Source organism: Dama dama, chromosome 27 (genome assembly GCF_033118175.1).
Source record: "Dama dama isolate Ldn47 chromosome 27, ASM3311817v1, whole genome shotgun sequence".
Lineage (NCBI taxonomy): Eukaryota > Metazoa > Chordata > Mammalia > Artiodactyla > Cervidae > Dama > Dama dama.
Window position 1 is genome coordinate 56,049,228 of NC_083707.1, and position 26,273 is coordinate 56,075,500.

At 37.2% G+C, this 26,273-nt stretch overlaps 1 protein-coding gene across 1 annotated transcript in view; it reads left to right on the forward strand.

Annotated features, from left to right (window-relative positions):
* Positions 1-26,273, forward strand: part of WDR7 (WD repeat domain 7) — a 336,383-nt gene that overhangs the window by 182,517 nt on the left and 127,593 nt on the right. Inside the window, exon 20 of the mRNA XM_061131100.1 lies at positions 13,903-14,124. Within this exon, the coding sequence (XP_060987083.1) occupies positions 13,903-14,124 (222 nt within the window). The remainder of the gene's footprint in view (positions 1-13,902; positions 14,125-26,273) is intronic.

A 26,273-nucleotide genomic window follows, 5' to 3' on the forward strand; every position in this document is an offset into this window, starting at 1 on the left:
TAGATACTATAGGGCAAACCTTATTTTCACTTTTTTCTAATTATGAATTTTATTTTCTCATTAAATTTTTAAGGAATGTTTTATATTATGTAGCATTTGAAGATACCTAGTATAGATTTATCTTGGAGCAGGTGTCAGATATTAACTAGTTTCTATGCAACAAAACATTGACTTAAACCAAGGAAGAGTCTAGATAATCTGGAGTGATGCCGTGAGTGCCCACTCTCTGCGCCCTTCACCTTGTCACTGTGACACTTAACCTATCTGACCTTCCTTATCTATGAAGTGTGGGTCTGTGTGGTTTGAAGAACTCTGTGATCCCCCTTTTCTCTAAAATTCTGAAATTTCCCACTCTCAGTCATCTACTCGTGGCCCTAGGAGATGTTTTTACACATGCTACTTCTGGTGTGTTTCCTTTGCCCTTAAATTCTTGATGGCTTATCTGCTTTTGTAAAAGAAAAGTGATTATATAGCACATAATTATGTCATTAGAACAGTATTTTGTAGAAATCTAAAACATTGTGTAAACTATTGGAAAAATATTCCTTTTTTATTTTGCTACACTAGGAGAAACAGTTTTATTTGAGAAAAAATCATAAGCATGAAGCATCAATATATATGTATTTTCTAGGTTTTTTTTTTACATATGGAACTTTCTGTCTTAATAAATGAATTAAGAGAAGATTATAAAGCTATCTCTTCACAGCTCCTGAGTGAGTCAGGTAAAATTTTGAGGAAATTATTATGTGTTATCATGTAGCAGGAGTAGGTTTTTTTTTTTTGTTTGTTTGCTTGTTTTTTTAAACAGTCCTTAAAATAGCATGGCCTCTTAAAAACCTGACCGTCTGAACGCGTGCATGCACAGGCTGACGTTGAGCTTTGCTCTCAGTGTTCACTTACGGAGTGCTAGCTTCTCACAATCCATAGTTGTAACTAATCAATGACTTCAATATCCAGGATGTCTAAGTGTATATGCTTAATTTTTCAGTTAAACATTGGAAGGATTTTGCCAAAACTCAAGACTCAAAGGCTGTTTTAGTTTGATATGTGCAAGATAGGCAACTCAGAGCCAGATTACAAATGGAATTAACTAATTGATAGGAAATCACATACCACAAATATGTGAAAGAACATATCTGGTGGCTCAGATAGTAAAGAATCTACCTGCAATGCAGGAGACCCGGGTTCTATCCCTGGGTCTGGAAGATCCCCTGGAGAAGGGAATGGCTACCCACTCTAGTATTCTTGCCTGGAGAATTTCATGGACAGAGGAGCCTAGCAGGCTGCAGTCCCTGGGGTTTCAAAGAGTCAGATATGACTGAGCAACTAACACTTTCACTTTCAAGCTTATTTGAGAAGGTACATAATCAAAGAAGTCATGTAAACAGAAAAAAAAAAGGTCTGTGACAAAAGCATTTGGCAAATAACAACTAGAGCCAGTTGATAGACTAGTTATCCCTGTCATAAAATGAGAAAATGTAAAATAATTTAAATATTATCTGTGATAATTTAAAAGGCACATAATTCTTCTCTCTACATATAGCTTAAAAAATGATGAAAGCATAAATGTGTGGAGATCAGAAATTAAAGTCCTTTGTAGCGATTTAAGCAATTCAGGTTTTCTTTTTCTTTAAAGCTCTCTGAAACTAGTTAGAAGTCTCTTTAGAAAAAAACGTGCTAATATGTCGTTTACACATGTGTATTCCTTAGGCTATAGGAGGTCTCCTTTTTCTATAGGTTCGGGCTAATAATGAGTATATTCTTAACAGTTTGGGGTTATGGTTTATTTTGTCAATGGATTTTAGACTGTTAGTACTAATGCTTAGTTAATTTGTGCTTATTTGCTTTTTCCTTTTTCAAAGCTTTGCTTTTTTGATCATTTATTAATATGATTAGTAAGTTAAAAGTCAAAGATATATTTGACCTTTTTATTTCTCCTTTAAATTTCTTTACTTATCACTTTCTCTTCTTATTTGATTTCTCCTTTAAGTTTCTATATTTAGTTGTTAGGAATTGTATGTTAGTCTATATCAGATTTTAATAACTCACCTGATGCTTTTAAAAAGATAAAATCATATGTATTTCTGCTAATTGTGCACTAGGTTATTAAAGTCTTTACTATAAAACTTTACTTGCAGCTTCACTACCACCCATTTTCCCAGATCTGCTATTATTTCAAAGGTGTGGTCATTAATTCCCAAGATGCTCTGTTGCACCTGACTGTGCTTTATTACTTCTGCTTAACACTTAAAGTGAAGAAAGCAGAAGGAAAAAAAATAGCATGTGAATAAGTAAATATTTCTCAAAATTAGAGAAAACATTGTAATCTACTGAGAAAAATAATAGCAAGAAATCCCTTAGAAGTTCTAATTTATTCTAAAGAAACATTTTAAATGGTAACTTTTAGTGATGTGTCATTGTTAAATTATTGTGATCAAATGTATATTAGTTCAAAAATATGAATACTGCAAATACTTCTTATAAATGAACAGATATACTTGTTAACCTCTCCTAGGTAGAACAAGGCAGTTATTCCTTTTGATCTGGTTTTATCTCACTGAATTGATAGACATTACCTAGCTGAAAACGTGTTACAGATGAGTCCGACAAGTAACTTGTCACTTTATGAATAAGAATGCCCTCAGGTGTAACAGTTTGTTTCTCCCTGTGCTGTAATGCACATATATGAAATCTTCATGGAATGTGTTCTAACAGTCCACCAAATGTTGTCTCATGTGTTCCATCTGACCTTTTAAAGAAACACATCATCATGTCTATTCCAGTATTTTTACAAGTAAATCTCATTGCAGAAGTTGCCTTTTTCTAAACATTAATTGTTGTTAATGAAACAATTTTTTCAAACACCTGAAAACATGAAGAACTATTTGCTGTATTTTCAGATTTGTGTAATTTTACAAGCCGCAAACCACTATTCTGAAATATTTCTTTCCTTATGAAAAAGCAAATAATGGTCTTCTTAATGTTACAATCTGTGGTTTTTAAAACTTGACCTGTATCTCAGATTCACCCTTGAAAGGCAAAGTGAACCAAGGATTGAACATTATTCTTGATAATTTTTAGCTGCAAGATTCCTGATTACATACATGCCTTAGATAGATATTTGGAATTTTTTAAATAGGATTTTCTCCCAAAATGAGAATGTTTGCACTAAAGGTAAAAGGAAATAAATGGATTTTTGATGATCAGGTAGACAGTAAAGAGAAAAATAAGGTAATGCTGTTTGTGGAAATTAAGTGTAGAACTTGTCTGTGTTAGGAATGATAAATTGTTACAAGAATTGCTCTGAAAAACATGCAAGTTGCTCTCAAAGCTTAAGGTTTCTTACTATCAAAATAATTGACGTACCCCTAAGATAATGATGACGTTAAATTTCCTTTGAAAAAGAAGATCATTTTGGAGTGTTCCTTTCTTTTGCTTTTATCTTATTTTGTAGAAAGCAGACTTGAAGTATTTTGTCAAATGCTCACACACACAGCACATCTACGTGCGGGAGGCACTGTTTTAAAACGGCTTAATCAGCAGCCTCAGCAGGATGCCTGCGCTTGCAGAACCTATTGTGGTCCAGCGGGGGGTGCTAGCGAGCGTGCACACAAATTAACAGCGTGTTTGCTTCGGTTTTCAAGTGAGGGGGGAACTGGAGCAGCAGCAACAAAAAGAGCAAAGGCCCCACACATTCGGGGAGCAGCTTCCGTATGCTGCGTCAGCAGGTGTGAGGGGAACACTGGCAGGTGTGCCCCAGGGCAACTAGAAAGTGCTGTTAATGCAACAGTGGGAGTGACGGCTGATACGGAGCGTTTTCTTCACACACGCCGGCAACACCAGCTTTGGTGATAACGTGAGAGTTTGGAACTAAATGTTGAAGCTCCCCATGTTTGCTTTTTAGTCAATACATCCCCCCTCTTCCCCTGCCCCCGCCAAGGAGAGAGGGAGATTCAAAAACTTTCATGTTTTAATTTATTTACTTCAGAAGCACAGGTAGAAATTTACACGTTGGCCATAGAACCATTTGCCATTTTGTTTTTCCATATCAACAAAATTTATTTGCCACATTTTGTAAAAGTTGAAAGATGTTGCTGTGTTGTAAGTCGTGCCAACAAAAGTGAAAATAATATGTAACATTCATATAAAAGCTTATGGCTTAAGGAACTTAATTACATATATTTTCAGTGGCATGGATTCATAGAGTCAGCTTACAAAACCTGGATTCACCACCAAAGAGAGTGAGATCTTTGAATTCTTTATCACATGCTGGAATGTTACCAATCTATGTCTTTTTCTGTTCCCACTTAACAAATGTATGTTTGAAGTATTCAGCTAAGAGCTGTAGTTATACTGGAAAGCTGAAATCTAATTTTGGAATACTATACCTTTTTAAAACCAAATTGTCTTAAAAATAGATAACAAAAGATTTTTGCTTATTTAAAAATATTGCTAATAAAGCTTATTTAGAAGATTACAGTTGCATATAGAGTAAAATTTGACGTTTTTTTTGTGCTGTGCTTTATCCAGTCTTAAGCAACCCTAAGAATAGCAGTCAGTAGCTATGGAAAATATTCTGGCTAAACGTGTGGGAACAATTTATTTATAATTGTAAAAATTCCACTGAGGGCCAATATTTTTCTCAGTATGACTTAAAACATACATTACTCATTTTAAAATCTCAAAAATACAGTTTTAGCTGAGGGTATCAAGACATTAAAGCTAAAAATGTTCTATACTTGTGTGTGTACATATAATTATATACTCCAATGTGTATATGTATTATAAAATTAACATTTTTATTAGCATTGTATAATGATTATTTAAAAAGCATATCTTAAAAATAAATTAATATTACATTAGGCAAGTAGATATATCAATTTAGATAGTAGTCAGAAGTAAGTTGAAATTATTTTGATTGAAGTACCTCTCAGAAACGGTTAGCACTCAACTCCATTTGAAAATCTAGCTTTTCTTAGGTTCTTTTGTTTATGTTCAGAAATATATTAAAATATATTTCCATTTGACATGTTTCATTGTCCTGTACTGTTTTAAACTCTACTTAATATACAATTTTATGTTTTTCATAATATCTGTTAACAATACCACATCATGTTTAATATGTCATTGGGACTAAGAAAAGAGAAACAGATAAAAATGAAAATTCAGAAGAATATTTTACTTGTCTGAAAAAAGAAAAAATTTTTATAATTTTATTGGGTAATATTTGCAGAGCTGCACACTGTAAATAGTAAATCGTATGTCTCAATTCTGAAAGTTCTTTTGTCTTTAAGATTGCCGATATTAACAAAGTTCACTTTGCTAAATTTACTGTTGTTCTTTAATAATCAATCATAACCTAATATTAGCAAATACAGTTTATTGCAAACAAAAGAGTTGTAAAGAGCTACAACAGAAACTACATTCTAGCTTAATCCAAATTAGTATTATAAATAGTCTTTACCTGCTGCCCTTTAAATAGTTTTCTGCTGTGAGACCTTGCAGTTTACTTTTTCCCAATCATTCCCATAAAGGCTTACAAAGCCCTTATTAATATATAACACATATACCTTAATAACTACAAGTTGTATTTTTTGCTTTGCTAGGCAGTGCATAGTAAAAGCAATTTGTTTTTCTATGATGTAGTTCCAAACATATTATTAAATAATGAAAGAGTGAAGAAAAATTTTTAATTGTATTTTCATTTTATTATAATAAATAGACATTTCTGAATTTTGAGAGTGATGTTTTAGAGTATATTAAAATTTATATCAAATTCAGAATATATTTGTATTATTATGAGTGTTACTTGGACTCTGTTATTGCCAGGAATTTCTGACATAACATCAGTATGCTAAAATTAATCTGGATGTAATGTTTTGGTTTGAAAAAACCCTACTGATATGCTCTTGATATAGTTTTAAATATAGTTACATTCTTGATGTGAATTCTATTGAATTTAACTGCATCATTTCATTAATTTTTACTAGAATTATAGATATTGTAACATAGATAAGTCAGTTATAATAAGCACCTGATACTGAACCCTAAACAGAGAATCAAATTTTTGATGTACAGTTTTTCCAGGTCAAATCACCCAATTCTTAAAGTATATTCTCAGAGTAGTAATTGGTGGTATCTTCTTCTCAAAGGTTTTAATACCTAATACAATAATAGCGCCCCATCAATACATGGCTAATAGCAGATATAAAGTGTCTGCTGGTAGACCATCTCTCATAAAACCGCCGTTAGCCTTAATTCAAATCCATTGATTCCTATTCCAGTTAAAACTGAAGAACTTAATATGTCTTTTAATCCTTTTATTGTAAGCTAGGATAAAATTAATTTTACCCTGAAACTGCACAAAGCCAATTAACATGATCTTTAGAGTTATTTAGTAAAGTGCTTCAAACTGTTAAATTTATCTTGACCTCTCAGTTGCACTCTCTGACTGCTTTTTAAATGAAGTAATCAATATCTCACAGCCCTTTAAATAGCTTAAACTTCTCAAATATTTTACCTGTGTTCTAGTTAAGCTGTAAGGAAAGGGTTTACTCCTGCTTCTGGAAATCTAGAGTCAATTATGTTAAATCTAAAGACAATTATGTACTTTTAAGGAACACTGTATGAATTAAATGGTTGTTTTAATAAAATCAAAGGCTTATATTTTGTTTAAAGCCACCCAATAATGAGGAAACATTATTTTCACACAGAACAAGTATTCTGTTTGCAGCTTCAAATATAGAACATTGATGTCCTTTACCATTGCATGTAGCTTCTGTTTTCCACACAGGGCTAGTTGAAGGTATTAATTTTCTTACTGTGATAGGGTGATCAACCGTCCTGTCAAGAAAATGGATCTCCATGTCACCCTTTAGCATGATTAAATGGAGCCATGTCTCTGTGAAAAAACACCAAATTTTCATGAGACAAATGAAACTGTAGAAAGATCTACTTTTGCAGAATTATTTTATTTTTTAATATCTCAGAATCTCCCATTTGGTTGTTTATTTGTAGGAAAGCATTGCAGTTAATTGTGTATATTTTGTATTATTTAGAAGAAAACACAAGCAAAGCCAGTGATTTTCAATGTTTCCAAATTTGAAAAAAATTAAAGAATCAGAAATTGTTAGGTGGTTGTTAGAATAGTAGTGGAGATGGGCCTCTATCACCTTAGACATTTGCTAATCAGTCAGTGTCTCTTTTAGGGGATCCCTCCCTTGTCCAGACTTCTGTCCATGTTAACAAAGAGCTATCATCTTTTCAGACCTGAGCGCTGATAAAAATTACATACCATGGAATTTCAGCATCAGTAGTGTTCCCAGCCAGTTGGACAGCGTTCTTAGGAGGCTGTGCCAATGCCAAACTTTAAATTACACCAAGTGGGGTACTTGACAGCTAATTAAGATTTCCTATTTTGGCCACTTAGCAGAGGGCACCTGTTATGATTCTTGCTGCTAGCTAAAGAATAAAATATACCCAGGGCGGTTTGAAAGAACATGAGCAAAACTTCCCCAAAGTCTCAATTCCTTCTCTTGGAGGAGTGCGAGTTAGGACAAGATTGAGGTAATTAAACAAAAGGAGCCTAGCAAAGGTGGGGGCCCGGGGTGGAGGTGGGGCCCTCCAAATGCCCCTGTTGTTTCGTTTCCTATGGAAGCGGGCCATGTGTGCCTCGCGCCCCCGCCCCTCGGAGCCGCGGCCGCTGCGGAGGCTGACCGGCTGGGGTCAATGCCTTGCCTATTGATCAGTATCCCCGCAGCCCCCTGCTCCGGCAGCTGCTTCATTGGCTTCTTTCTGGGCCTGCTTCAGTACATTAGAATAGAAATCCATAACCAGAGCTGTGCTCATCCAGGCAGGGGAAGAAACTAAATTAAATGGTATAAAACAATCTTGGATCAGGAGTTTGTGCCAATTCATCTTGATCTAAGATGTCACACCGGGCTCTCTGTCTGAGCACCTGGGCTAGAGGCAGCCATAGTGAAAATAGATGGAGCCGCGATCATTCATTTGTCAGCTGAGGAGCCGGGCAGCGGTTAGCAATTCCCTTCTGCAGAGGTCAGCTGACAGAACAATCAGCGCGAGGGCAGAACAGAGCTTTCCTTTGGACTATTGTCACGGAGCGTGCTCTTGCTGAGACTCGGGGGGAGGGGAGCTTGGCTGGCTTCCTGATTCAGAAGACTATGCAGAGCATAAAATGTGTGCTCCTTGAATCTAGATGCCGTGGCACCCAGCTGTACTCCTCCTGTCTGTCCCTCCCCAGAAATAAAGTTGGCTTTAATTGCATGTACTGAGGTATACATGATCAAACTATTACATATCACTTTGTCTGGAATTAGGGTCCATTTTCATCCTTCTAAACACCAGAGGCAGGGATTATTGATTTCTCTTCCTTTTTACTGTGGTTGAGCTTTTAGGGTGTCTTCCCCCTTTGGTTAGTATAAACTATCACAGATCAGTGTCATACTTTGAATCTGTACTCACATGCATATGCTAATATTTTTACTAACATTTCCTCTTTGTCTTAAAAAAAAATCAGAAAAAACATCCATGAAGAAACAGAAATGTGTACTATAGTGTCTGATTTGAAGACATAGCTATATTATGAAAATATTTTTAAACCTTATAATTGAGACTTTTTATTAAAAATGTTCATGAAATATGACTTAACATGGTGTTGGAAGTTACAATTTTGTAACATTGGTGAATGTTATCATAAAGCAGCCTGTGTATGATTTGCAATACACCACAACAAAATAAAGCAAATTAGGAAAATGATAAAATTTTATATGAAAAAATTAGAATAGTTTTAAAGATAAATCTGTTCTCTGTTGTCTCATGCATAAGAGAGATATATAAGATTTTGTCTTTCTGTACATGCTTTATTGGCAAATTTCCTAAATTAACTTTTTTTTGAAAAAACAGTAAAATGTAACATGCAGAAGCTAAGAAACTGTAACAATGACAGGAACAAATCTTTTGTGTTCTCAATTGCACCAAACTTTTCTTGGACTCCAAATAAACAATAACTACTCTTTGATGTTACCACCTTAATAACTAATCCCCCTTTTTTCCTTAAGTACTTTAATGCCACTCTCTTACTCAATGATTCCTTTCCGACTCTTAAATTCTTTATACTGTCTTGCCATTTCCATTTCTTAGATTCAGCCCACATCCTACTCTGCCTTCAGCAGAGCTAAATAAATGGAATTTAAGTATTCTAAGAAGCTTTGTGCTCTAAGTGTTGCGTGTTTTGTTTTGTTTTTTTTTTAAATTTAATTTCTAGAAAGACCAGACCTATCTCTCTTGCAGGGGCTTTAAAAATTTTGTTTTACTTTTGTTTCAGTTAATTTGGATTTTTAAATGAATTCAGAGCATGATATCTAATATCTTTCTGCAGTGTTTTCCATCAACTACCCAGAGCTCACCATGGATCTGGAAGCCATCCACATCTCTGCATCTCCTATTTAACATCTCAACAGCAAACCAACCTTAACCTGTCGCTTTGATTTCTACAGTACCCTCTTTATTGATCACCTCATATCCAGCATTCTTCATACACACTCAGAGTGGTTTCCTAAAACCCTAAGTTCCATTGTTCAAAGGACTGAACAATGGGAATATGACCAGTAGAGTCGTCTGTGATTTGCGCTCATTTTTTTACCTTTTTCTTCTCGAGGTACAGCGTTCCCGCCCAGTTACCTATCCTTGCAAATAGGTAGAAATCAGCAAATTCTTGTACGCTTTAGGTTCTTACACATACTGTTCTCTTAGACCATGAAGTTCCTACTGGTTTTGTCACCGTTACACTTGTAATTCCTGTTTAGTCGCCTTTAAGTTCAGTGGGGATGGGGACTTTGCTTTTCTCATCCCTATTCATTTATCTTAATTCTTCCCATATCAATTCATTAGTTCACATTTGCATAATGCCATGCAGACACTAGATCCTCCATTCTCATGCAATGAATGGTTAGCTGATGGGATGGATTGTGAATTCTGCCAACACTGCTACTCACTCTCCTCCACTTGATCGTTGCATCAGCCATCGTTTGATTCTACTTGACACCAATCTTGTTTTACCTCCCAATCTACCTTCCCATCCTGGGGCCTCCCTGGTGGCTCAGTTGGTAAAGAATCCACTTACAATACAGGAGACCGCCTGTAATGCGAGAGAGACCCAGGTTCGATCCCTGGGTCAGGAAATTCCAGTGGAGAAGGAAAGAGCAACCCATTCCAGTATTCTTGCCTGGGAAATCTCACGGACAGAGGAGCCTCGCAGGAGTCCATGGGGTCGCAGTGAGTCGGACACGACTTAGCGACTAAAGCACCACCACCATCACCTTCCATGCTACTGCTATCGTGATCTCCCTGACCAGGAATCTCATGACGCCAGCTTATACAGAACTGTTTGACGGCTTTCCAGTAGCCTAACATTAAAATTCTTCAGGTTGCTGTACAAAGGCGGCTTGTGTTTGGTGCTCCGTAAACCCTCCCTGTTGTCATCTCCGTGTCTTCCTTGCGGTAGTATAGAATAACAAAGGAAGAAGACCCACAGAGACAAAATAAAGATGTCTGCAAGTATTCTGAAGTTCCTGCTGCTAATTTCTTAGTTGCCAAACTGCTCCGAGGGCCCTTCATTGTATTGGTTTAGTTAATGTATAGAACAGTGGGCTGAAAGAGACCAGAAAAACTGGATGGGTTAAAATTAGAAAGACAGAAAGCTGACCTCCAATCGAGATGGCTCCAGAAGTTTGCCTTTGAAATCCCTCTGTACCCCATATATAGCTATGATGGATAAAATATTCAGATAGAAAACCAACAAGGCATAATTAGGCTCAAGAAAGACAGATGTCTTTGTGGACAAGTAACAGAATAGAAATGCAGTAAACTCGACTGAAACGATTAGCTGCCCTTCAGAAGCAGGCTTTGGCCCCTCTCAGCGAGGAGAACTTAAAATATGTAATGCCAGGCTTTCTCAGTTCCTGCAAGAATATTGAAAGAATATGAGTACATTGCTACTCAGTCAAAATCGAGGTTGTATTATTAAAGGAGAGGAGGAAAATGGATGCTTACTATGTGACTCCCTCTGTTAAACATAATAGAAAATAATGAAGTGAGTTGCATTCAATCTGGGAACCTAGGAAAAAAGAAAAGAAAAGAAAGAATAGAAAACCTAAAGAAAGTGGGATGAAGGAGAGAGGGTAAAAGTAACAGCAGAAATGAGTGAAATAGAAAGCAATGAAACAGTAAGATCAAAACCAGAGTATTTTGGGAAATCTGATAGTGTATTTCTAGAAGAACTGATCAAGAGGGCAGGGAAAATAATATTAGAGAAGGCGCAAGTAAACAGCACGCTTCCCAGGTGGCCCTAGTGGTCAAACAAACAAACAAACAAAAAATCCACCTGCCAGTATGGGAGGTGCAAGAAATGTGGGTTCAGTCCCTGGGTCAGGAAAGTCCCCTTCCCCTGGAGTAGAAAGTGGCAACCCACTTCAGCGTTCTTGCCTGGAAAATGCTATGCACAGAGGAGCCTGGCGGGCTACAGTCCCGGGGTTGCAAAGAGTCAGACACGACTGAGCAACTGGGCACAAGTAAACAATGCTGATAAGAATTCATAGCAACTGATACAAGTGAGATCTTTTAAACCATGGAGAACAGTTTAAATAACTTCAGACCAACACACTTAAAAACTTGGATGAAAGGGATAATTCTAAAACGGTAAGCTATCTGAAATGATTCAAGAGTTTAATAGAAAATCAAACCAAATAGTTATTCCAGAAAATGAATTCCTAACAACAACAAAAATATTCTTTCCTCCACCCTACACCTTCCCCACCCCGGCTTCTGCTGCTTCCTGACTCCAGAAGAGGGTCATCCTGAGACACAGGTGCTGTTAGCGGTAGTCCCTCAGTTGTGTCCGACTCTTTGCGACCCCCTCAGTTGTCGCCCACCAGGCTCCTCTGTCCATGAGATCTTCCAGGCAAGAATACTGGAGCGAGTAGCCTTTCCTTTCTCCAGGGGATCTTCCTGACCCGTGGATTGAACCCCGAGTCTCTTGCATTGCAGGCAGATTCTTTACCATCTGAGCCGCCAGGGAAGCCCGGAGGCCCTGATAACTGTAAATAATTCATCTAACTTCAGTGACTCTCTGTTTTCAGAGTACTGGGGAGTAAAAGTTAACCCAGTTTTGGAGGCTTGTATTATATTGCTACCAAGAGCCAACAGGAATAGTACATGGAAAGAAAATAATAGTTCAGTCTTAGCCATGGACATACCCTCAAAAAACTCTGTGAGCAAATTTAGTTCAGAGTTTGTCTGTTGGCCTGTTTACCTACCTACCTACCTACCTACCTACCTACCTACCTACCTACCTACCTACCTACTGGTTTTCATTCATGCATATACCCAGAGTTTATGGATGGAATGCAAGCATGGTTCAAGGCAAGAAAGTGTACAATTCAGGTAACATTGATATGATTATATAATAGATAAAAAAAAATTTGATAAGGTCAGAATCATGGTGACCTCTGGGATAAGAGAGAGGTGTAGTAAAGTCAAGACACAACCCATAATAGACTTCAGCTGTATCCACATTAGTTATTTTTAAAAATCTGAAACTCCTATGGAAAATATTAGGATTTTATAAAGTTGGTTGTGTACATGTATTTACATCCATATTGCACCATGTATTAATGTTTCATTTGTTTCTTTTGCTGAATAATATTTTATTGGATGAATGTAGCACATTTTGTTTAGCTGTTTAACAATTGATGGACTTATGTTGTTTCTATTTTTTGGCTCTTATGGGTAATGCTGTTGTAGACAATCATTGTGCACACTCAGTTGCTCAGTTGTATCCGACTCTTTGCAACCGCATAGACTGCACCCCACCAGGCTTCTCTGTTCATGGAATTTTCCAGGCAAGAATACTGAAGTCGGTTGCCATTTCCTACTTGAGGGGATCTTCCTAACCTAGGGATGGAACCCACATCTCCTGCATCTCCTGAATTGGCAGGCAGATTCTTTACCACTGGGCCACCAGGGAAGCCTGCACTTTCACATACAAGTCTTTATATATGTACATTTGTTTTCACTCCCCTTGGGTAGATACCTAGGAGTGGGATTGCTGGGCCATATATTATAACTCTAACTACCAAACTATCTTCTAAAGTAGTTGTATCATTTTACATTCTCACCAAGAATGCATGAGAGTTTCAATGTTTGTACAGGCTCAACAATACATGTTATGGTCTATCGTTTTAAGTGTAGCCATTCTAATGGATGTAAAATGGTGTCTCACTGAGGTTTTCATTTGCATTTTCCTAATGACCAATGATGTTGAGTAGCTTTAATGTGCATATTGGCCATTCATATATCTTTGGAGAAGTGTCTGTTTAAATTAGTTGCTCATTTTAAAAGTTGGGTTTTCTTAATATAGAGTTGTCAGAAGAGGTCCTTAGGTATTCTGGGTACAGTCTCTTATTAGATTTATAATTTGACAATATTTTCTCTCAGTCTGCGCTTTCTTTTTACTTTCCTGATTATGTTATTGGAAGCTCAGAAGTGTTTAATATTGAAGTTCAATTCGAAAACATTTACCAAATTCCTCATGTTTTGCTATAATATCCAAGAAATCATTGCCTAACCCCAAATCATGAAAATATTCATCTTTATTTTTTCTGCAAGTCATTCAGTTTTAGTTCCGTATTGGGGGCTGTGATCGATTTTGAGCTCGTTTTTTTATGTCATGGGGGTGGAAACCCAGGTCCATTCTGCACATGGATGGCCAGTTGTTTCAGTGCCGCTCACTGGAAAGACAGTTCATTCGGGGATGGCCGGTCTTGAATGTTTTTATCGTGTGTACTGACAGTCTTTTAATTTCTGTTCATGTGTTTTGGTTTCCAGGTTGCTTATCAAGTGTCCCACAAATGAAAAAAATTTCCACATCTTATGAGGAAAGACGGAAGCAAGCCACTGCTATTGTTTTACTAGGAGTAATAGGAGCTGAATTTGGTGCTGAAATTGAACCTCCTAAACTGTTGACCAGACCTCGCAGCTCTAGTCAGATTCCTGAAGGATTTGGTTTGACTAGTGGTGGATCCAACTACTCACTGGCCAGACATACTTGTAAGTTAAGAAACCCCAACTCTGGTCTGTGCTTCTCAGTGTGCGCTGTGGGTTGAGAGTGTCTTAGCGTAGCGAACATAGCCTGAGCTTTAGCACAAGTATAATGCTTAAATTAAATTGGAAAGCAGTAAAATCTATTAGGCACATTACCCTGTAGTTACAGTTCTGGGACTTTTTAAAAGTTAAAACATGGGCTTGTAAATGCTTTTCTTAAAATAACACATTTCTGAGCTTTGTGTTTCCACATTTTGGTCAAGACTTTAACCAAAACTTCTAACTTCTAAAATAATTTCTGAAAAACTATGCATCTTGTCATGAACAAGGTTTGAAAAGTCAGGGGTAGGTGTGGAAGACCAGCTTTGTCTTTTATATACATACATATATATATGAATATATATGTCTGCATTTATATATATATATTTGTATGTATTTTATATATAAATATGTATTTATATATATATAAAATATATGTTTTAAAGATCATGAATGAGGAACTATGAGTTACTTCTGTAATTTAAAAAATATTCCAGTAACAGTTTTCAAAAGACTAAAAACGTCAGCACTTAAAGGGTTTGTCTCATATTGCTGCTTTTGGTTCTGTGTTTGGTATGTTAGTAATCGGTCAGGGTATTTTATAATGAGGCCTTTGATACCCTAGTGTCAGAACGCCCTTAGTTGAAGGTCAGAATATTCCTACCGCAATGCAGAATCATTTCTAATAAATGTACCACCTTAACCACCAAATATAACTTACCAAATACATCAAGATATTCTTTGTAGCATAAATTGCAATGTGTTCTTTTGGAGTTTTGACATTTAAGCAAGGGGAAAAAATATATGCTACTTTGTTGGCCAAGAAGTTCGTTGGATCATTGTCACATACTCTTTCCGAGAAACCAAGGAGCCCCGTTGGTAGCTTTACTGTTAAAGCCCTGTTTTAGACTGGGTTGCCTGCCCGCCCCTTCGCATCCGGGCTGAGATAGTCCCCCCGAGAACTGGCAGCTTTTCTCCCAGCACAGTCTGCCGGTTCCAGAGCCCTTGCTTGCGGCCAGGGTGTAAACTGCCGCTGCTCATGGTTTCTGGTTGAAAAGGGCTTAATGGCTAACAAGTGCTGTTAGTTTGTAATTTAAAAAGCACTTTCTTTCCTATCTCTTTATTTGATCTTCAAAATAGAAATAAAGATTTCTTCAAACTGGCTCAGCCAAAGTGTAGGAAAACCTGAATTTGAGCCCGAGTTTCTCGTGACCTGAGAGCTCCCGGTCTCTCCGTTTTCTGCCCGGCCACGTGTGCTTCCCTCTCCTGCAGGGGCCTCTTCATCTTTTCCTGGGTTTTTCAGGTTTCCTGTTTTCCTTTCATAAAACCCTGCTCAAATCTCACCTGCACCCCTAGGGTTCTTTAATAGACTCAACCTCTCTGTGTCACTCTAGACAGAGTAGGGCTTATATATATAGCACCTTGTTTAGAATCTTGATATTTGAATATTAGAGATTAATGAAATCTTGACATGATTTAGTCTGGTGGCTTTCAAACTTTTTTGCTCACCATCTGTCTAATGGATATCAAGAAATGTCTAATCTCTTGCACAGTTTTGTATCGACAGCTAAAACTTTTTAATAATAAGTTTAAACATTTTCAAAAGATAAAATTTTGTGGATATTGTGAATATTGGCATTTAAAAATGAAACTATCGTTCTTTTAAATTAATTCAATAGAATATTTGGCATAACTATTTCATATCTGCCATCATCATCCATTAAAAAAAATTTCATGGCAAATTTTCAATGTCAAAAATTTTACATCCTTGATTATTTTCCTCGAAGAGAGAAAATTTCTACCCTCAATGTTTTAGGGAAGGTGTTAATTTGCATATTTAGCATCCAAAAATCAATTCCTTTAAACTATCTATGTCCTAAGACTATGTGTGCTTACAAAACTATATTTTCCTTGAAAAGACTTAAGATGCTCCCTTTTGAAGGGGTTACCTGTTTTGAAGACTGCTGATTTAGTCAAACATGTTTTATATAATACCTCCACAGTATTCATTTGTAGATTTTTCTGCAAGGAAAGTGAACATAATGTTATTTCTCTGGAATTTTCATACAGCTTTATATCTTAGCTGTTGTTCTTGTTCAGTTGCTTAGTCCTGTCTCATTCTTTGTGACCCCATGGACTGCAGCACGCCAGGCTTCCCTATCCTTCACTATTTCCCAGAGCTTGCTCAAACTCATGTCCCTTGAGTTGGTGATGCCAGATATCTTAGTATCTGTGTATAAATGTAGGAGCATTATGAATCAATGAGTCACTGACTGATTTCACCCAAGCCAATAGTTGGTTGTTAGGCAGATTAGTTTGGCTTCCCAGGTGGCTCAGTGTTAAAGAATCCACCTGCCAACGCAGGAGACGTGCGTTCGATCCCTGGGTTGGAAAAGATCCCCTGGAGAAGGAAATGATAACCCTCTCCCGTATTCTTGCCTGGAAACCCCACGGACAGAGGGGCATGGTGGGCTACAGTCCATGGGGTCGCAGAAAAGTAGGACTCTACTTAGCGACTGAGCACACAGAGGCAGATTGGTTTACACCACATTATCTTAGCTATCTGCTTACTAATCACAATTTATCTTTATTCAGAATTCTGATATTCATGAATTTGCTTCTGTGTGTCTTTTCTCTTGGCTTATAGTTTCATCTGTAAATTGTTACTAATGTAACTAGATAAAGACAGAATAGGTTAGGTGAAGTAGATAATTTTTAAAAAGCACAGTAGAAATGGAGATTTTTCAAAGGAGCCCTGGGAATTGATAAAGGAATGGAAGGGTCTTAGTACTGCTCTTTGATTTGTTAAAATTCAGGGAGCTAAACTTGAACTCCCTGCCAAGGGGTCCCAAAGCCTAATTCTGACATGAGGGAGACTGGGCTGAGCTCTGCTTCAGAGGGGCTTTTGCTTGGGGCCGCCTCCACTTTACAAGCAAGGGAAGTAAAATTTACCCAAACATTTAAAACAGTGAAGTCTTTAAAAACCAAACTTGTTCTTTGAGCACTTTGGATAAAGAGTGCAAATGTGGAAAGGACAGAAGGTAGTGATTCTTAGCAAATAATATTTATAATTACTTCATTGTAGCAAAGGACAGAGAGATTCTCAGAGGTTTCTAGAAAGCAGAAATCATATATAAAAATGAATGATATAGTACTTACTGGAACAAGTTCAAAATCTATAAAATGTCTGTGGTATTTCCTTACATATTATGGTTGTCATATTCTATTTTAATGATTTAAAAGTACTTTAACGATAATCATGAGTTTCTTTTAACTTCTATCCCATTCCCCTATTTTTTCCCCAAAGTCTTAGATTTCTTGGTGGTAGATTTGCCTAACACAGGGATTTTTAAGAATTGGAATGTCTTGATTAAACTTTAGGTTTATCAGTTTAAATCTTGCTCTCTTGATTGGAAACAGTCAGGTGTCTAAATGTTCCTATGTCTTACTTGGGCTCTTTTCAATCAGTTCTGCGTAATGTTAACCTGCTAGAAGTTGCTATGTGTATTGCTATGGTATTTGTTTATATGGCATTTAAAATGTATTGCTACTATTAAATATTTAGTCTTTATGGCATCCTATTGAATGAGATAGTAATTATTGCCCTCATTCTGAGATAAGGGCATTAAGATACAATATTTGATGAACTTTAATTGCTGGAGTTCTAACCTTCCTTGTAAAGCCATTCTGTGAAAACCTGTAATGTAGTCAAATTCCAGTCATCCACATTGGTGGGGAGGGCAGGGAGAGACACTGATGCCTAATTCAAAAGTTATACATAGTTGTATAGTACATTTTATTTTTTTGTTTTTATATTTAAAAAAATTTCCAATTCTGCCTTAGATTGGTTAATTTTTCAAAATATCTGTTTGTTTATTATTTGTTTTTTACTTGGCTGCACCGGGCCTTAGTTGTAGCACATGAGGTCTTGAATCTCCATTCTGGCACGCGGGATCGCCGGTCGTGGCCTGTGGGTGCCAGTTCCCTGACCAGGGATCGAACTTGGGCCCCTTGCTTTGGGTATGTGGAGTCTTAGCTGTTGGACCATCAGGGAAGTTCCTATTACACATTTTATACTTATGCTGGAATATGTATGAATTTTTTGTGGGGGTTACACTTTACATAAAGTATCAGAATCACATATTTAAGACAAAGCTGAAAGACTGGAGATTGAGTTCTAGACCAGGCTCCTCTGTGACTTTGTACCCTTGGGGAGCAAAGTGACCCTCTAGGTTGCAGTTTCTGCTTGTATAAAATAAAGGGCAGAAGCTGTCTATCTTTGAAGCCCCTTTTGATCCAGTTGGTCTCTACTTCTGAAGTGAAATGGAAAGCATCCCAGGAAATTCCCCTCTTCCTTCACCTTCCTGTTTTCTGCTCTAAGTAGGAATGATTGCTTTCTTGTGTCTCATCAGCTCAACTTCAATAGGGATCTTCCTTCATTTTTATTCTGCTCCACATATGAGACGTGATTAGAATATTTTAGGGAATCATTTATGTTACCGTATAGGTCTTTTGGTTCATCCTTTCACTTGGTCTCTTCTGCTCATTTTTTTTTTTTTTTTTTTTCTGAGTAAAGAAGGTAAGGGAGATTTATTGATAGTCATATTCCTTACACAAATTAGAATAAATACAAATAAGTTACAGTTAAAGTCATCTAATTTGGTTAAAATGATATGTTATTTCTCCATTTATAAATCAAAGCACAAATGTTTTTATAAAAGAGTTCTTTAAAACAGCTCTGTTTATAATGTCAGATATTTTGTTCGAAACTTTTTTCTTTGCCACTTAATTTTTTTAACTGAAGGATATTTGCTTTACGGAATTTTGAAGTTTTCTGTGAACAAGAATCAGCCGCAGGCGCACCCACGCCCCCTCCCTCCCGAGCCTCCCGCCCACTCCCTCCCCACCCCACCCTTCTGGATCGTTCCTTGTGGAATGATGCTGGCACGTCTGTAGCAGAGCCCGTTTTGGTCTCTCATTGGCTTGCTGACTTTGGGCAGGTATCATAAGCCATTTCCTGAGGCAGCCAGCTCTGAGACACACCTGTGTGTGGAACTCTCCTGGGGATCAGTACCTTTAAGGAGAGACACAAACTGGGCAGAGGGAGCAGGCGAATTGCATTTCAATTGCCTAGAAAGCTTCAGTTGCTCTTCAGAACTCTGGAGCTGGGATAGACTTCAGACTTGTCCTAAAGTGGGCCAGAGGGCTCAGCCTTTACACCTCCAGGTCATTCAGTCATTGAATCAGGGGTGCCCTGAAGAAGGGGTGTGACTTTGGGTGGGCAGCTCTCTTCATCCTGGGGCAAATCCCACAGAGGGAATCAGCCGATACTTTGCAGCCAGGAGCACCCCCAAGAGCCTGGGGAGTGCATCTATCGCCGAGGGGAGGAGGGGCCGCCTCTCCTGGCTTTCGCTCAGCACGTCACTCACTCCTGTGTCCCAGCACCCCCTCCTTCCACAGGCACCACCGTTTACCTAACACAGTGTTTATTCTAAGTCCACATGCGTCTCTTGTTACCCTGTAAGATAGATATTTTATCCAATATGAGGTACACTAATAAGAGTCGATTGAGCATTCACTCTGTGCCAGGGTATTTTGCTATGTTCTTCATGTGTATTATCTTATTTAATCTTCTAAACATGTCAGTTACATGCTGTTACCATTTATCAGATGAGAACCCTGAAGCTCTGCTCAGTACTCACTCAGGATTGCTGAAGTTGAATTTCACTTTCTTCTTACAAACAGTGGAGGCACAGGTCAAATGTTTTAACCTCGTACTGCTAAAAAAGCATCAAGCCTGGACTTGAACACCTGTCCTCCAAATCTGGATCTGTGTGTTCACCATTTCACACAGTTGTCCCGTCTCATAAACAACCGCGATTCAGAAATGGGGCCGTACAGAAAAGGGGCGGGCACGTCAGTGAGCCCCAGTGAGCCTGGAAACAGGTGCACTGTTGCGTCGTTCATTTAGGGATGTGCTGGTGCTATAGAGAGATAATCATGTTCACAATCCACGTCTCCATACTTATGAACAGGTCACATCTAAGGGGTGAAAAACTTAGAGGAAGAAAATGAACATTTCCCCATAGTGCGTCTTTAGGAAATCTGCAAATCCAGGGTCAAATCCAGGGTTCTTCTGCTGGCCAAGGTGAATGGCATCATGATGTTACCTGGAAAATGCTGTTTATGTGCACTTGCATTTCTGTTCTGGAAAAAAGATTCAGATTGCATTCGATTCTCAAGAGAAAGTCATTAAAATAAACAGTTAAGAACCCCACAAGTTTGTTGGAATAAATGGCTCCTGTGTTACTATGATTTTTAAAAGCAGAATAGACTTGTGTCCCTCTTGATTAGTTCAGCTGTAATACCACAAATTGGAAGCCTCAATTTGATGCTGTCTCAGCAATACCTTAATTCTGTGAAGCCTATATTTAGAGTTTTATATTAATAATCTTCTGGTGCTATGCTTGATTTTAGTTGGTTGTGGTCTACTGTTGTCAAAATGATTCCCTGAATACTTTGCTTTCTAACCATGCATGTTTTATTTAGTGACTACATTAATCTTCATTGGAGTTGTTATAGTGAATTTTATTTCTGACATCTTATGGTGAGAAAGTTAAGCCAAATCTCAGATGTGTTATCAGCAAAATTGGGACAAAGTCACTGAATTGCAGTTACTAACAAAACTAACAATAGTGGCAAGTTGTGAAAAAAAGCAGCAATGATGATGAGGAAAGCATCGTGTCATTTGCAAGGATAAGCAATGACCAAAAAAAAATGGGCCTTTTCCCTGGTCACATAAAAGTCCTCAGACCATGCTGCTGAGATGCTGCTGTGCTTGCAGAGATTGCATTTCTGTTTACTTTTCCTCGTGTGTAACTCAGCCTTCCTGGCATCTGAAAGAGAACCTGCCCCCCTGCCTGGCTGCTTCCCCCACTGTCCACCTCATTCGCTCTTCTCACTGTCCTCAGTCAGCAGTTCCTGTTCTTTACTGCTCCTTCTCGTTGGTAATTTTCCCTTGAAAAATTATCCTGGTTCCAGAGGCTACTTGGCTTGCATTGCCAGCGTATCTTTGGTGTTCAGAACTCTAATTCTCACTCTAGCTGTGCACTAAAATCATATCTGGAGTGTTTTGAAAATGCATGTGTCTGAGCCTTACCCTGGAGTTCCTATTCAAAAAGTCAGAGGTGAGATTTGGACATCTGTGTTGTTTTTTTTTTTTAAGCATCTTATGTAATTTTCATCTGTAGCCAGAGTAGAGAAACCCAATAGAAGACAGAGTCCTTTATAGTTATTTGACATTGAGTGTTCTATGGTGGTTTTGGTCACTAAATTACCTTAATGCATAAATTGTAATTTTCTTTATATGTTAAAATGGAAGAGGCAATGGGAACTAATCAGAGTGAGTAAATAACATTTCTTTTACTCTGAGACCTAATTCTTTAGGTAGTTTAGCCTTTTTATTGGAACTCCAGTATTCTGGATCGCGTGGGTTTAAATTCTGATCATGGCTCAGCAGCTTTGTGGCCTTAAATGCTTTCGCCTCCGTTCCTTTAACTGCAAAATGGGAACAATAATACCATGTGCCTCACAGAAGAGAACTGTGAGGGTAAATAAATAGTGCACGTAAAGCGCTTCGAAGAGTGCCTGACGTATAAGTGAGTGTTAGCTGAGCGTTAGTCATTATTGTTGTTACCAGAAATGTGTCTAGAAGAATAAAGAAATACATCTGCTATGTATGAGGACATTTATATGTAAATGACATATATTTGTATATAGGCTACTTAAAATAAGTCTTCCTAAAATCTTATAAGGTAGGTATTACTGTCAACATTTTATATGTGAGTGAGCAGATACTCTTAAAAATTAGATTTCTTCCTTAAGGTTATCTGTCTTATAAAGGATTTGAATCCAAATGCAATTTTCCCCCCAAAGCCCATGATATTATTTGCTACAATACATACTGATTCGTACTGTTTGTGGTAAACTATGTTGGTTTCCAGAGGATTTTTATAAAAATGCACTTTTCTTTGGCCATATTATTATATATGTGTTGAAATAAAACACTTAAGTATTTTTATAATTATTCATTTGTATTGTATATTTGTATATTATTTATTTGGATGAATTTCTGCCTACTTAATACCTTGTTTTACATTTTAACCACATCAACATACTAAGCTCAGATCAAATGGAAAATTTCACTACTCTTCTGTTTTTACTTATAAATAATTTATGTTGTATAACAGCTTTATCGTTTTAACTGTGATCTGACACTTGCATTAAAACCCTTGTTTGGTGATGTAATCCCATCCTTGTTCTCCAAAAATACCTTTAGTTTGCAATTCTTTTTGTTAATTTACTGCACTATGCATTTTCGGTTCCTCTTCCATAAAACAAGTAAGTTAGACAAGATTATTTCTCAGGCCACTTTCATCTAAATTTACACAGTTCTATGAAATTATTTATGTGATTTATTATTATCCTAACTATACGGTTTCTGTTTATTACTCTACCAGCTGAACTTGCCTACCTTACTTTCATTGTTCTTTATCAGTTGTTAATCTGCTTTTAAAGGTTCTAGCATTCCAGTGCCATGCCGTGTTTGAAGCTGAGCATCTTTAAAGTGTTTTTCTGCCATCGCTCCTATGGATACCTCTTATCAGCTTACCAGGCTGCAATTATTTCCACAAAACTCATCCCCCACACATGTCCCACTTTGTGGACCTGTGTTGTGTTGATGTGATTGTGCTGTAGGCCACAGATCAGCAAATCAAAGCTGTGAATCAACCCTGGCTCCCTGCCCATTTTGTCTCAAATGGAATGTTATTGGAACAGAGCCACATCTACTTGTTTACGTACTATTTGGCTGTTTCACGCTATAGCAGTAGTTGCTGTAGAGATTGTATGGCCTACAAAGCCCAAATTTTTTATTATCTGGCTATTTACAGAAAAAAAAAAAAAAAAAGATCTGTCAGCCTTCCTGTATGTTATTTGAATCCTTTGTTAGTAGTCCTTTCTAGCCATTTAATATACAAAAGGGCTTTAAAGTGACTTTGTTAAAAATACTTCAGTAGCTAAATATAGCATCTGTGGTACTCTGAGGTCTGTATCCTTTAAGAATGTAGTACAAAGACATTATTATACCAATTTTGGGGGGTCTAGAATGTAATATAGCATTGGTATAAATCTCTGCCAACCATCCAATCAATGTACATCCAATGTACATACTAGTTACCTTGACTGAGTTGCAAATTTAGTGACAGGTTTGAGCTTTGTATTGCTAGTGCCCCCCCGCTTTGTTTTGAATAGGACTTTCTTATATCTGATATTAAATAACCTTGGTCTGGAGTTTTCTGACAACTCTGGAGATGCATTCCTTCACATTTGTATGTCCTAATATATGTACTCCCGGGTCGCTGTAATGAACATATTTAATTCTGTAAGTTCAAACAATTTCATAGCCGAAGCGGGCAAAGGAGCGAATCTAGTCTAACCTTTTCAAAAGCTGTGGAACTTTTGATGGTACCCTTAGAAAACTTTTTGTAAGCAGTGAACGGAAACATTTTGTAAACTTGTTCATAGATTGCGTACCGTGTCCTTCAAAAACACAATTCCTGAGGATGTGGAACGTTGGGAGCCTCAGGCTGTTTGAATGATTTATACCCTGGCTTCCATGGTCACACAGCAAGTGCTGGTGAACTTGGTGGTGGGAGCCAGTTCTACTGGGAGCTTCCAGCGTGGAAGCCCCTCAGAGAGCCTGAGTGCTTGTGTGAAGTCAGTAAGTAGAGAGCTCCTTCCTTACGCCTCTGCTTTACAGATCATGTTCTTAGGGTACTGGGGCTCCATCCAGATGGCTCAGTAACCGCCTGCGCTCTCAGCACTCCTTCAAGCACAGCGGCACTGGTGTGGCAGAAACTGCCGAAACAGAGGTAGCTTCTTAAAAGCAAAGCAAAACACCAAATAACTGAAAACTAGAAATTATCCATCCTTGAAAAACACGATGAAAATCAAAATTCTTGATGTGCCCACTCAAACCTGCTCCGCTTGCAGCCTTCCCCCAGCTCAGCTGATAATTATTTCCTTTCCACTTGCTTAGTGATAGATAGGATAGTGAAGTCGCTCAGTCATGTCCGGCTCTTTGTGACCGCATGGACAGTAGCCTACCAGGCTCCACTGTCCGTGGAATTTTCCAGGCAAGAGTACTGGAGTGGGTTGTCATTTCCTCCTCCAGGGGATCTTCCCAACCCAGGGATCAAACCCAGGTGTCCCACGTTGCAGGCAGACGCTTTACCGTCTGAGCCACCAGGGAAGCCCACCCCTAAGTCCTTCCTCTCGCAGACAACGTCTTACTCATCAGGAAATCTTACTGGCTCTACCTTCAAAATGTATCCAAAGCTCAGCTACTGTTTGCCACCTTTACTGAAGCACCCTGGTTAGAAACCTTCATTTCTCACTATTATTACTGCCAAGTCTTCCAGCTTCTACTCTTATCCCTTTATAGTGCAATTTTAAACATAGCCATCATGGTAGTGATGTTTTTAAGACATAGGTAGATCTTATCACTCAAGGATATCCAGATGACTAACCAGCCACACAAATACTCAAAAATCAGTAGGGTTTCTTTATGATACTAAACTAAATAGAAAATGTAGAGAATCATCATTTTTTGAAAGATCCTTCAAACTAGACCGTAAAAACCAGGAAGAAAAAGACAGCCCAGTTTAAAAAAAGATTAAATTTATAGGCAGGTGTTTTATCATAGAAGGAATGAAGATGCCAAAATATGCAGCTTATCCAATAATTACAGGATTTGAGGTTAGGAAGATTTACTAGAAACACTTGTTTGTTTAAAACCTTATTTTTTCTTTACAGTAAGTGAATATTTGTGTAATTAAAATAAAACAATAAATAGATGCTCATATTTTACAAATGTTTTTAAGATGTCAATAATTATGGCAACCAAAAGAAGCTCCATAGCTCATAGCTAAGAATAAACTTAAGAAATATGGAAAAACTGCAACATGTCACTGAGAGAAATTAATATTTGAGTGAATAAAGAGGCATGTAGTTCTTGGATGGATAAGATAATTCCATATGGTAAATATCTCAGTTGTTTCCAAATTAATATTTAAATCTCACACAAACACTAAAATCTCAACACTGCTAATTTTAATAGTCAAAATGATTCTAAAATTAACACACTAGAGATAAATGGAATATGTGATTTGTTTTGTTTTATTCAGTAAACACATATTAGCACTAACAATATACTAGTCACTGTTAGGCGCTTTACAAATATTATTTAATTCTAATTAAAACCCCTTGAAATACATAATTATTTTAAAAAAATCAACCTATACAGTACTGTAAAAATAGAAAATATTTCTAGGCATTAACTTAATGAAGAATATACAATATTTTTAGAAAAATAATTTTAATTTTATTGAAAAAGTTTTTAAAGACCTACATAAATAGGAAGATATACACTGTTATGGATAAGTATACCCAGTATCATAAGAATGTCAGTTTTCATAAATTCAGTACCATTTCAAATAAAATACCAATAGGGTCTTCGTTACTGTTTATTGTTATTCAGCTTGACAAGCTGGTTCTAAAATGTATATGAGACGACAATGACCTACAAAAAGCTGTGACGTTTCTGAAGTAGAAGAACAAGGTGGAGGTTTTTCCCTTACTTATATCAAATGTTATTATAAATTTATAGCAATTCATGTAGTGTTATCTTGCAGATTAAACCAATAGACCTATGGAGCAGAACAGCACAGAAGTGATTCTATACATACAGAGGAACTTGATTCTTTATATATCTAACATTGAAGATCAGTAAAATAAAGGGTAGAATTTTTGATACATGGTATACTTGCCATTGGCTATTCATAAGGAAGAATAATGAAACTGGATTCCTCATGCCCATGATAGCCAAAAAAAAAAAAAAATCAATTTTATATGGATTTAAAGACTTAAATATGAAAGCTCAAAACCATAATACTTTAAAAAGATGATACAGGAAAACATGACCTTGGAATGGGGAACCAGTTTTGCAAACAGGTGACAGAAAGCCCAACCAAATAATGATGATGGATAAATTCAAC